Here is a 13,210-nt window from a genome sequence, read left to right as displayed (position 1 = left end):
GTTTACATGCTCATTGTTTTAGGGACGTTTTTATCCTATGAGTAAGACTTAAAACAAAAAACAAGAGAGACTTTACTGTATGTCACAATCCTCCCAGGTGTTTCTTCACCGCAGGGGATTAATAGTCTTTTTGTGGTCGTGTTTACAACATGTAATAGTCTAATTAAGGTTTGGGAGTGTTTCAAAGTGAAACCCTAACTTCTGCCTCGTGGACTAGTCAAAATTCCTAATGAGAGTGTAAACATGTCTTGTTTTCAGTTTTGGTTTTAATGACTTTACCATTAGCATGTAGCGAGGTAGAACGTATGAGTTAGCCAGCTAGCTAGCTAGCTAGCATCATGACAAAGAGGGATGATACTGTCGGTTCAAGAAGCAACCCTTCAGGGGTGACAAATGAAGCCGACTGCAGTTCCTCAAATGTCCACTAGAGGCTGGATTCACAAGTGAGTCAACCCCAATAGATGTCCAGATGTCCTAGCCTGGAAGCTACTTTGACGTTGGTCTGGAGTCTCTCCGTTGGGAACTGATTATGCTCCGGCAAAGATCTGGCGGGCCGATCAAATCATTTGGGCGGGGCTTTTGAGTCTGGAGCTTTACATGTAAATGGCTCTGATTTATTGGAGGATTATCTAGTTTTATTCCTCGGTATCTGTTGAAACAGGCCCTGTAATTAAATCCAAATACATCTTTACTTACAGCAGAAATAAACCTGTTTATAGCACCAAGATGGCGACTACTGGCGCCGCCCACATTGAGCTTCTTTAAAAATCGTATGGGTGACGTCACAGAAGGTTAATTTCTCTTTATATACATTCAGTATGTTGGCCTGTTAGTTAGACACTTCTGACAGAGACGTGTGAACTTTTGTCTGAATTGCGCAGCAACTCATTGTCCACTGAGGATACATTCCTAGAGACCAATATTCTCCTTCAGTGAACTATCTCAGCAACTTCAAATCAGAATTTTATTCAAGAGACCAAAGTTTACTTCTGGTTGCAGACTTTTTTTTTATTCAGGCATAAAAATAAATGTTACTAAAACGACTGGATGTGAACGGCAGCCTCATGCCTAGCTGATGATGATTCCCAGTAAACAGGAAGCAGACAGCATTCCTTCATGTCAGAGTGTCAAAGCGTTTTACTGACCCGTCCATCCACGAGGAGCTCCAACTAAAACAATGTCACGGTGCAACTAACAAGCAGGGGTCGTAATTCCAGGAAAAAGTTTCCATTTGGACTCAAGGAATATTAAAAATCTAAAGAGCAGATTGATGTGAACTTTTAATGTCCCTTGAGGAGCCTGCGTCAGCTTTCAGGCCAAAATGTCAACTTTGCCCAGAGACAAATCTAAAAAGGCAAATTTCCACTGATTTTTGCCAAGCACTTAGCCTGAGACCTGTATGAATCCAGTCTACAGAAAAAAATGATGCCCTTTCCACGAGCACCAACAGGCCGCCGACAAAAAAGCAAGAATCAGAAACCGAAAACACTTTAACTCATCAGTTGCATAACGCTGAACATGAGGGGCAAACTTGATAATTATGACCTGGGTACAGACATAATTACACATAAACACCGTCTAGACGGTTCCAGATACCAGAGAAAACGGATGTAGATTATTTTCTCTTCGGAGGAAAAGTTAAATAAACAAATTCTCAGCTATAAATCAACTCCCAAAAAAAGACTACAGGATCCATAGCTATTTGTCTTCTTTATGTTACAGAAAGTATTTATTTATGGTGTTCTCTTCAGTCTCAACTAATGAAAATATATGGACACAACTGTATTTATTATTTAAACATGCCTCTTTGGGCCCTCAAGTTGGATACAGTCTTCTTCTTTAAACACTTTCTCAGACTTTAAACAGCTTCACTGTGTGATTCAGATCAGTATTTAAATCAAACACAAACACCCAGTGACATGTTGACAGCAGTATCACGCTAAAATGCAAAGTGTAAACTAATGAGGAGCTCTATTATTAACACAAAAAGCCCATCTCTGGCGGAATATTGCTGCCAAGTAACTGCGATATTTTCATTTCTGTCTGGACTCCGATAAAGAGGCTTTTCCCCCGCTTTGACGTAAAACAGGACGGCGGGTGGACTGCTTCCTGTACCACCCTGGACAGTAAATTAGCTTCAGTAAGTGAGTGTTTCGCTCTCCTGGGGGGAGAGGAGGGGAGTGGAGGGTCTGAGTCACTGAGGGTGAGAGGCTTTCGCTGGACAGTTAAGATAAAGCTGCTGGAGTCCAACAGCACTCTCTTTTCTCTCTTTAAACCCTTAAAAGTAAACTTAACTCCGGGGAGAGAGAGAGGACAGAGCTCTCACGTTAAAGGCGTCTGCTCAGCAAATAAAACTCAAAATGAGGAACTCAGAAGTAGAGATTAGTCCATGGAAATAAAAACGCCTCAAGAAACCACGTCGGTCAGAGCAGCGTGGCACGATCAGCAAGGAATTAGTCAGACGCTGTGCCATGACGCCTTAAACGACACGTCAAATAATCACAGATCACGTGACAACAGCAACACGTACGTGGGAGGCTGCACATGAACTATTTGATAAAGTTATTGGACCTTTAGCTGCAGAGAAATACCTGCAACATCTAACAAGACGCTGTGGAGTGATATTAAATGCTACTGATGGTGCTGGGGTGCTGCATGTTTTTATGTAGCACATGAGCCGTCTTTTCTCAGCATACGTGTTCATGTCAAGAATATAGATTTCATTGATGCACAGCTTTACTTTTTCCTGTGTTTTTATTAGTGAAACTCCTAGTGTAAACCTTTTAATTAGTTCAATATTAATCTGATCTCCTAATAATAACCACGTTAATCTCTGGCTGGAATAAATCCATTCCCTCTGAGTGTGTTAGCTCCAGGTGAGGAGTTTCCTCATGGGGGAAGCAAAACAACCAGATGTATTAAATAGTGTTTGAAAAGATAAATAAAGCCAGAATCAGTGCAGCAGATTCAGGTGTAGCTTGTTGATAGCAGCTGATAGATGCAACATAAAGCGAAGATAAGGACATAAGAACTGCAAAAGCACTCAAAAAAATAAAAGGCCTCTTGGGCCTCTTCAGCCTTTTATCCTCATCTCCTCAGGTGAAGCTGGTTACGCTAATTAAGCAGCCAACGACAATTGTGTTTCCACTGCAAGGCCAGCGGAAGTGCAGAGGGAGGGTGTAACAGCAGCAACGTTGAAAACATAGAGGAAAAACATCCTCTTCTTTTGTTCTTATTCTTCGGAAATGACGCTCCACCAGAGCAGAGCCACTTTGTTTTATGGTGTTTAAACGTTTAGGGCATGTAGACACAGTTATATGATCAGATCGGTCTGTTTAGCGTCCGTGTAAACAATAAAACTGGAATCTCTGTTTAGAATGATTTCAGATAATGTCCATGTAAAGAAAATCATAGAGAGATAGAGAGTTCAGATTTCACATGAACCGTGACATCAACCTGAACACCATTGACTACTTGTTCTGGAAAATGAAACTGAATGAGGTCAGCCCTTAAAATATGACTTGATGATTATTTATTAACCCTTTAACTCAACAATGAAGCTGTACAGATTAAAACAAACCAGACACAGTGTGTTAAATAACTTCAGAGGTCTGAGCGAGCCGGGCTAGCTGTTTCCATCTGTTTCCAGTCTTTGTGCTAAGCTAAGCTAACTGGGTGCAGCTCTATTATTAATCCTACTGACGTAAAACACCCGAAAGACACATTCACACGCATTATGACAGGCAAGGGGGAAGTTATATTTCTATAATTGTCATTAACAATTATTGCCGTGTTCCTCATTGAAGTATCATCAGCTTGTATTTTTACTCTTGACTGGACTGGAATTCACCTATTTGTTTTACAACGTGCAACTCCACAGTGGTAAGATGAGAAATTTCCAGCCTCACATATAGACCACCCATGTGTGCAACAAGAAAGTGAAACTGCAACACCTTCAAGAGCATCCTCCGTTTTTTTCTTTTAATACGGAACATGAGTGTGCAGTTTATTGGTGTATCACGGGATGTCTGGATAATGAAGTTTAACAGCTACCAACAGTGTTTAATGTAAAACATGTGCAGGGCTGCAATTAAAACCCATCACTTAAAAGAAAAAAGATAAATTCTTTGCTGATTCAGCTCTGGTTTGTAGATTAAAAAGTATAATATTTAAATATTCTATCCTTTTAATATTTTAATATTAATAATATCTTACAATGCATACATACATTGTAAGAAAAAGACTTTTGCATTTGCAATGATGGAAAGTAGTCAGATAAAAGTAAACGCAAACTACCGAATGACCAGCACCACATCACTGATGATGTACAGTTAGCTACAGCTGGCTAGCTTAGCATAAAGACCAAAATTCCCCTGAAAATCCCCGTAAAAGCCCGCGTTAAATAAATTAGCGCGTTAAAACAACAGTTTGTTTTGTGGAAGGCTTAGCACCCTCTGTAACACACTCTTGGTCTGACGCATACAAATAACTGTGGTGCAATCCATACACTTCTTGTGTACACAACATAGCAGGCTCGCTTTAGAAATGCTGCTAAGTTTTATTCCTTAAATAGGAAGAAAACGGCTAGCTGTCTCTATATGCTACACTAAGCTAACTGGCTCATTTATGTAGTTTAATTTTTGTTGTACAAACATGAGATTTGAGTCCAGTCTGTTGATGCCACATGTCCTGCCAACATTAAACATTGCAGATAAGCTAAGCTAAGCTAAGTTTGAATATTCAGGTGGAAATAAAAACCTAGCAGCAGCTGTTAACAATAACTCTGACTGTTGGGGAACAAACTTCAGTTCAGCTCGATTGAACTTTATTTATATTGTGTCATTAACAATCCAAATTGTCTCAAGATGCTTTACAGAAACCAGAAGCTGAGGCCTCCAAGCCGGCCTCAAGCAGATGTGTTGTGCTTGAGGCTTACATTAGAAATTACGCTTTTAATTTAGCTTTCTTGTGAATGTCACTCAATCATTTTGTAAGTTGTGCACTGAAGGTTTGGGAGCTAGCCTGACTACCACTGGCTAAAGTTGGACAGATTTCATCTCTACCTTTAGAGAAGGAGAGAAGAAAGTTTACCCACGATTCCAGACTGTGTTGTGAGCTAAAGCTAACCGACTCCTGGCTCCTGAAGGTGTATTAATCTTCGGCTAAATCTTGGCAAGAAAGTGAAGCCCTAAAGGAACTGCAATAACCACAGGAAACCGGATAAACCTGCTCAAACGTCCAAACGTTATAAATATGTACAGAGTGAAATATTGACGTGTTTAGTGTGAATACAGTGTTCAGGAGTGTGCATGTTTTGGAGAGACAAATAACGCACACACAGTGTTAAGAAAAATGTCTTTCATTTGTCACAAAACCGGTACAATGTTTGTAAAATTACAGGACAAGATGAAAACAATTTACATGACAAGCTCGACTTGTACATAATAACATCAATAATTTGGTTTAAGGATTAAAGTGGAATGACATAAAACTGTAAATCCCAGTGTAGCCCACTACAACACAGCGCTGGATTTGATACTGAATTATATTCAGTATGTATTTGTACTTCTACGTCACAGAAGTATCACAGTCATTCAACGCTTTGCGCCGTTTACATCCAAAAACGTTCATGTCAAAATAATAGGAGCACCATGAACCTGGGATCCGTATCAACTTAGTCATAATAAAAAAATAAATTATATTGACATGTGCTTTGTACAAAACTGTAGTGTACTTATTCAGTTCTTAGTGTTTTTAACAGTCACAAAACAAGATATAGTCAAGAAAACAACATAAAGTGCAAACTACGTAAAGGTTAAATAGACGGCTTTGGTCGCTTTAAAAACCCCTTCATCTGATCCTACTTCATGAAAAAAGAACGTCCTGTTTCATGACCTTCTGTAGTGTTTATTTTTAGCTTAAAGGAAAAATTCCACCCGTCTCTGAGAGAAGACATCTATGCCAGCGTTGCCTTCAGTCTGTTTATCTTCGGCCGCTGATTTATCGTCCTCACACAATCCTTAAATATGACATTTTGGAAAATATGCTAATTTGTTTTCTTGCTTAAAAGCCAGAAACAAGAGAAAAAAAAAAGATTGATACCAGTCTCATGTCTGCAGAGTAAATAAAAGCTAAGTTTAGATTAAATACTGGCAATAAAAGCGAGACATAATCCGAACACTGTCCATGTTGAATAGTGATCTTCAGAAGTGCTAAAAAGCAGATTTTGTTTCTAAAATGGACAGAACAAGGTTAGCTGATTGATTTTTTCGTTTACAATTTATATGCTAATATGCTAATTTGTTCACATGCCACAAATGAGATAAGATTACTACAACTCTCATGCTTGCAGAGTAAATCAAAGCTATAGTTAGCTGAGCTTAGCTTAGCTTAGATTTAAGCTTTCAGACGGGAAACATAGGGAAACTGCTAGCCACTCCAAAAGCTCCATAGGTTGCTAAACAAAATGCATCCAAATACTTTGTACGGATTACATATATACATACTAAATACAACAAACTAAACAGTGAGCTTTAGATGTGCAAATAAGCATCAACGGACCATAGCTAGCTGTTTCCTTTTGTTTCCAGCTGCTTCTATGCTAGGCTAAGCTAACTGGTATCAACCTTTTTCAAAAAAACTCTCAAAGTAGCTCATTTTCCACAATGTCCTACACTCACTTCGCTGTATCTCAGTCAGGCCGTGTCCTGTAGAAGTGTTTTAGTGTGGATTCTTCATTTTACATTCAATAAACTGATGTGTATGAAACACTGCGGCTTTAGCCGTAAAAAGACAAAGCTAGCCGTTCAAGCTAGCTACACTGCTGGACGGTTTTCTTCATACGCTGGTTGTGAGCTAGCTTGCGGCTAACAAAAAATATAGTTTCAATCCAGTCTGTCCTCGGTCCTTTTACTCTTCATCATGTGCAGAGTAATGAAGACCGAGTAAAATACTATTTTTTACACAAACTGTAAAAGACGGCATCCGTCAGTATCTTTCACTTGACTTGCAGTGCTTCATAAGGATCTAAAGTTGCAGTTCTTCATGTATCCACCTGATGCATTTAAAAGTCCAAACTTCACTTTAGTAATACAATATTTACCACAAAAATTCTGGTTTTCGACACTTTGTCAGTTTGACTTATCCTCCAGAGCCATTACTTCACTTAGGAGATATTGAGGCACATGTCTCAGCCTCGTCAGCGGCTGTCTTTCGTAGCGACGAACCCAAATCAAAGCTTCAAATTGTCCATTCAGGAGACTTCGGGCGGCACCACGGGACAATACATTCACATTTTTCACTCACTAAAACTTTGACACTACGCTATAAAGCTTCTGTGTCGCTTACGTTTTCTCGATTTGCAACATTTAACCGCCAGTCCGCATAACAAGATCACAACTAGTGATATCACCACAACAGTAATAATAGAGTTTGAGGAATCGTCTTGGGCGTGGCACATCTCCAGGGTCACCTTCTCGATGCTGACCGGCTCTGAATACTCCTCGTGAACGCAGGTCACCGTCTCGATGTCGGGAACGACCACGGCCGAGTTCTGCACCATCTGGAGGGAGTTGTAGTTGCTGCAGCAGCTCAGGGGGTTGGAGCCCATGTAGAGGGTCTTCAGCGAGGGCTTCAGAACGACCATGGTGCTGTACTCCAGGGTGACCAGGTTGTTGTTCTGCAGGTTTAGGGACTCAATGGAGGACTCTGTGTTCCACATAGGTAGAGCGGTCAGCTGGTTGGTGGACAGGTCTACGTGTCTGAGACTCCTCAGCGACGACAGGTCAGTGTTGAGGCTGGACATGTTGTTTTCCCTCAGGAGCAGATGAACCAGGGACTGCTCGAGACCAGAAAGGGAGTCTCTGTCCATGTCCAAGCCTGGGTTCAGGGACAAGTCCAGTAACTTCAGAGGGGTGCTGGTAAAGGCGTTGGCAGGCAGAGTCATCAGATTGTTCTCAGAAAGGTACAGAAAATGCAAGTTTTGAACACAAGAAAAGGAAACGCAAGTGGACTGATTCAGGTGGTTCTGGTGCATCAGCGTCCGCTCGAGGTGGTTTGGCTCCGAGGGGCAGATTTTCAGGTTGTTCTGCTGGAGCTGCAGGTAGTTGATGCACGGGAGTCTTTGGAATATTTGATGGTCCAGGAATGTGAGGCCATTTCCTTGTAAGAAGAGCTTTTCAAGAGACTGCACAGTGTTTTCTCCAAATGTCAGACTCTGCAGTGAATTATAGCTGAGATTGATAATCTTTATTCTCCGGAGAAGGCCCGGGTCAGTGACAGAAAACGAGCCAATACAGTTATTACTCATATTCAGGACTCTGAGTTCTACCATGGACTCAAAAAAGCTCTCTGGTATGCTGCTAAAATGGTTATAACTAATGTCCAGGTATCTCAGCTTTTTAAAAATTAAATTGTCCTGTTTTTCCGAACTCTGAAGTTGGTTTCGTGAAAGGTCCAGATATTCAAGCGCGTTGTCAGCCGGGAGAAGAGGAAAGTGGCGCATTTTGTTTTCACTCAGATCAAGAGAGAGGAGTTTAAACGAAGGGGGTGACTTTACGCTTTGGAAAAGCTCCAGGCTGTTCTTGCTGAGATTGAGCACTTTTAAATTGTAGAGGTTAAAGTCTATGATGCACGTGATTGAATTCTTAGACAGGTCGAGTTCAGTCAGATGAGCTAAGGAGTCAAAAGCGCCATCTTCAATCTCCAAGATGACGTTATTGTGGAGGGAGATTTTCCTCAAGGACGAGGATCCACTGAAGGTATCCTGTGCTATTTTGGTGATGCTGTTGCTGTTCAGAGAAAGGTTTGCCAGGGACGGAGAATCAGCCAGGAAATAGTCCGACATGCCCGTGTACAGCCCGTTGCTTGAAAGGTCAAGGGACTCTACAGCTGTAAGAGGTCCGATGTTTATTTTGGAGAGCGCAAAGACATTCAGATGATTCCTGGACAGATTCAGGACCTTGAGGTCGGCCATGTCTTTGAAGAGTCCTGGCTGGATGAAGTGGATCTTGTTTCCGTGAAGATTCAGACGATGGAAGCCCGTGCGGTACGCCAGAGTTTCCTGGGTGAGATTTTGCACCTGGTTCCGCGAAAGGTCCAACAGTTGGACGTGGTGAGGAAGGTCGACCGGTGCTCCGCTGAGGCTCTTATTGCTGCAAAACACATCCGTCTGGACCTAGGAACAAAGACAAAACACACAAGTCTGATTATGTCGGCACACCGCCAGATTTTCTGACCGTGACACAACACAGACTAAATGTTTAAAGCAAATGTGGAGGGTCGATTTATAAGTCGGCGCATCTATGGCATGTTCTTGGCAGCAAAGACAGTCTTCTGAGATTTACAATGGCGAGGTGTTTTCTTTGAACTGACTCGAAACTAGAAAGAAAAAAACAGCATCACACAACAGTTCTCATCCCTTTCTCCCCGTGATAAGTTATTAAGTGTAGTTTGTAATCAAAACCATATGGCCATGGGACCCCGCGTCCAAAAACAGCTCATAAAACTGTCTCCTTCTCTGTTTTCTCTGCGAGGCTGTAGTGCATTTAGCTGCTTGGCATATTTGTGGTATCGTCAAAGGGGCATTCTTTGCCGCTTACAAGCCGGCCGTTAACAAACACTGTGATTTATTCACAAACTACCAGAGGGTGGAATATCTTGCGCGTGTTATGAGGAACAAATTGGGCATATTTTGAAGAAGGTATCATCGATGAATGCACGATCTTTTCTCCGCAACCTCTTACGTTCATGCTATCTGTGTTTAAGCCTTTGATTCATCACATTTAGTCACAGTAACAGTAGACTACAAGCTATTTCTGAATAATTTACTCCAGAATAAACAGGCGGGGGTCTACAGTCATATGACTATGGTCAGGCTGAAGATTTCCTTACGTTGTGTCATGGGTGAAAGTAACACAAAGAGGGAATTTTACAGCTAAGAAAAAGAAACTGTCAAGCACACAGGTGTCCTCAAATGGTGGTTTCCAAACTTTCTAAAACCGCCTTGAACATTTTTGTAACTTTCTCTACGTTACTTGCTTTAACCACTGTCCACCCACAGTAAAACACAAAAATAGTAGCCGGCGCAAATATTGCTTCATTATTTTAGTTGGTCAGAAAGGTGCAACAACCCAAGATCATTTGTTTTACTGATGTATTAGTCATTGGTGAGACGGGGAAAGACGTCCAGCAAAGGTCACCAGACTGATCTCCAGACCAGACCAGACCAGACCAGGGTGCCAGGGACATTTTGTTGAATGTCAATCCCCATCTTTCTCTCTCCACTTATTTCCTGTTATCTCTCTACTTTCAGTTCTCTCCTAAAAACGTGAAATAGCCCCAAAATGACTTTTTAGTAGACTTGAACTTTGGAAAATACCCATTTGATTTGGCTTAGTCAGAATGACTGTGCTGCGGTGTGATTTTTTAATATTTATTCTCGTTCCCAGATATTGTATAAAGATGGCTGCAGTAAATGTGCATCAAACCAGAGCTAAAAATAGTCCCCAACTTAGTCCCTTTAGTTTGAATTTGCAAGAAACAACAAAATGACCAAGATCATTTGTAAAATTTTCTTTTAAATTTAACATTTGGGCCGATTTCAACAGCGAAAAGTGGACTTCAAAATAAAAGATATGTCTTCTTAAAGTGTCCAGGTTTTGTGCATTTAACAATATTGTTAAATGCAGCTGAAGTTATTGTCTTTTAGTGGAAGAAAAACAACACATGAGCACCATTTGGGATATTTTTCATGTCATTTACTCTGAAATCTGCGACAATTTCAACAGACAAAGCAGACCTGTGCTAGCTTCAAAATAAAAGATGCAGCTTAAACTTCACATCCGAATCCCGATTTTGCACAAAACACTACTGTTCAGCGTAGCTCAGGTTAATATTTAATTTTATTTACGTTATTGCGAGAGGAAATTAACACGTAAGCGCGATTTAAAACACTTTTTAGTGAAAGTGAAATCAGTGCAGATTCCCATGCAGCATCTCTAAAGGATATCTGGATATTTATAGAAACAGGGAAGACCACATTAAAGACAAAGTGACGTATTTTTTAAGTTTCAGTACCGGTCTGTTTTTAGAAAAGATGACCTGAAACTGTGTCGTGAATTTCAGCGGAGTTTATCTGCAAAGATACTGCAGCAACATGAAGCGCATGTACTGTAACGGAGTAGTCATTCATCTGAAGCATATTCACAACCACCGTCATACAGAAAGGCGATGCATTCCAGATTTTCATCAGAAACAAGTAATTTGCACGACAAAATGAGACTAGTAGATTATATCACCGGAAGCTGCGAGTAAGATATGTTGTTAACACCTTAACCATAGAGGTGAGGTGCTAAACCAGTTTGTTACAGTCTGCTGGCAGTCACAGAGCTAGTACTAAAAGCAAAAAAAAAACAGTAAAGCATCTGTAGTTGATCTGAATATGTCTCAAATTTATTTCAATGATGGAAACAAAAAGGAATGTGAGTAAAAGATGCCCTCGTAGCCGAATCTTTAAAACGTCGACCCCACCACTAGACATGTGTTCACCAGGCGCTACTTACAACTTGGCATTCAGAGAGGTGCCGGGGAGGACGTGCGGATGCCGCCATGCAGCTGACCAACAGCAGGAAGAGCAGCTGGAAGGCGGCCATGGTGCTGTAGCACAGAGAGAGTCCAGATCAGAAGAATCAGAAACACATGAATGCAGGAAGCATGCTGCTGGTGATATGACTTAAAAAGGGAAGGAAGAGGGAAGCAGCCCTACCTACTGTGACATGTTGACCTATGACTATGGTTTTTATGTCCTGAAAATAGAGGAGCTTCCTGTTACTTAACACTATTTTTTACACATGTCTCAATGGCACTGTACTACTGAGAAACAATGACTAAGCAAATGAAAGGTTCCATCGTAACTGAGTATTTCTGTAAGTTATTGTTTTGAAACAGAAAAACGGGGCAGTGTTGTCTGTCTGCGGTGAGTCACGGAGTGCTCTGCATATGAGAAACAAAACAACAGACGCCGTGGGAGTAATTAGCGTCGGAGTAATGGTAAGTACCCACGGGGGTGATGAGCTGATAATCGCACGGAAATTTAGATCAAGGTTCAGAGAACGCAAGATTAGAAATTAGAAATACCACTTAAGTTCATGTGAAGAAAATCCAACCCCTAAGTAATTAATTAAAGAGTTCAATCACGCTGGTGTCATGCCGTGCTGTTGAGGAGAAACGAAGAAACATAAAGAAATCACACAAAATTTGCATTTACAATCTGATAAAACGCAGAGGTTTTTAAATCCGAGCATTTTCTCTCCATCTCCGACAGAAAGACACACACTTTTAATTAGTTTTTCACATTTGTGCAACACTTTATACTTCATCTCCAACTCATCTCAGAGGGAAAACACGTGTTGCTCCACTTTTTTAAACCACTTTTAACTCCTCAAAACATCTCGGATGGTTTAATTTAAATAAATGACAAAAAATTACATGAGTCCCAAAAGTCTGACCCTTCTGCTTCATCTTGTGACCCTTTAAAGGAGCCCCGACCCACAGGTTGGGAAACACCAGACTAAACTACTACATTTCACTCTAAGTTTATCCCCATGTTGTTGTGGTAGTGTTGTAGGCAGGAAGCTTTTATTTTGGCGGTATCGCAACCTGCAGACTGTTTTGCGACTACACTATCAATCTTAATGGATTATTAATTAGTTAAATCAAATATTTTCATGCAAAAATGGTAGTAGCTGATCAGCCGTGCATACCTTCCATTTATTTCATTAAAGAGTAATCCTGCTGTTTCTCCTCTCGAGCCCAACATGCAGCTCCAGGTCCCTCACTGCCTCCACAAACCAAACAAGACACTTCTCGTGAAGCTGGACGTTTTTACCTGACTCTCTGCTGGTGACTAATCCTCACGCCGTCTCCTGACCATGTCGATTTCACATCCTCACACACCCACTCGCGGATCGATAGCGAAAAGCTCCTCTCAGCTGACTCTCCCCTCCACATCCCTGTGCACGACTCCTGCTGTTGTCCAGCCATCGACATCCTGTGAGACCGGCCCCTGCCCTCCCACTGCTCTCAGGAAAACGCCATATAAGGGGGGGTTGGGAAGTCCAGTTTTTATGCTCCACTTGGAGGAGACACAACCCCCACAACTCCACAACAAAAAAAAAGAGCCGTCTCTGAATCCTAAAGTTGGATTTTCTTA

General features: G+C 41.2%; 1 protein-coding gene across 1 annotated transcript; it reads right to left on the bottom strand.

Annotated features, from left to right (window-relative positions):
* Positions 1 to 5,343: 5,343 nt before the first annotated feature.
* Positions 5,344 to 13,210, bottom strand: lrrc32 (leucine rich repeat containing 32). The gene is made up of 3 exons (XM_084565420.1): positions 12,887 to 13,210; positions 11,562 to 11,655; positions 5,344 to 9,175 (listed from the first exon to the last, which is right to left on the bottom strand). The coding sequence occupies exons 1-3, from the start codon at positions 13,045 to 13,047 to the stop codon at positions 7,319 to 7,321; spliced, it is 2,112 nt and encodes a 703-aa protein (XP_084421546.1). The 5' UTR covers positions 13,048 to 13,210; the 3' UTR covers positions 5,344 to 7,318.

The sequence above is a fragment of the Chelon labrosus genome (genome assembly GCF_963514085.1).
Source record: "Chelon labrosus genome assembly, chromosome: 17".
Lineage (NCBI taxonomy): Eukaryota > Metazoa > Chordata > Actinopteri > Mugiliformes > Mugilidae > Chelon > Chelon labrosus.
The sequence above is the reverse complement of the archived record's forward strand: the minus strand, read 5'-3'. Positions and strand labels throughout refer to the sequence as shown.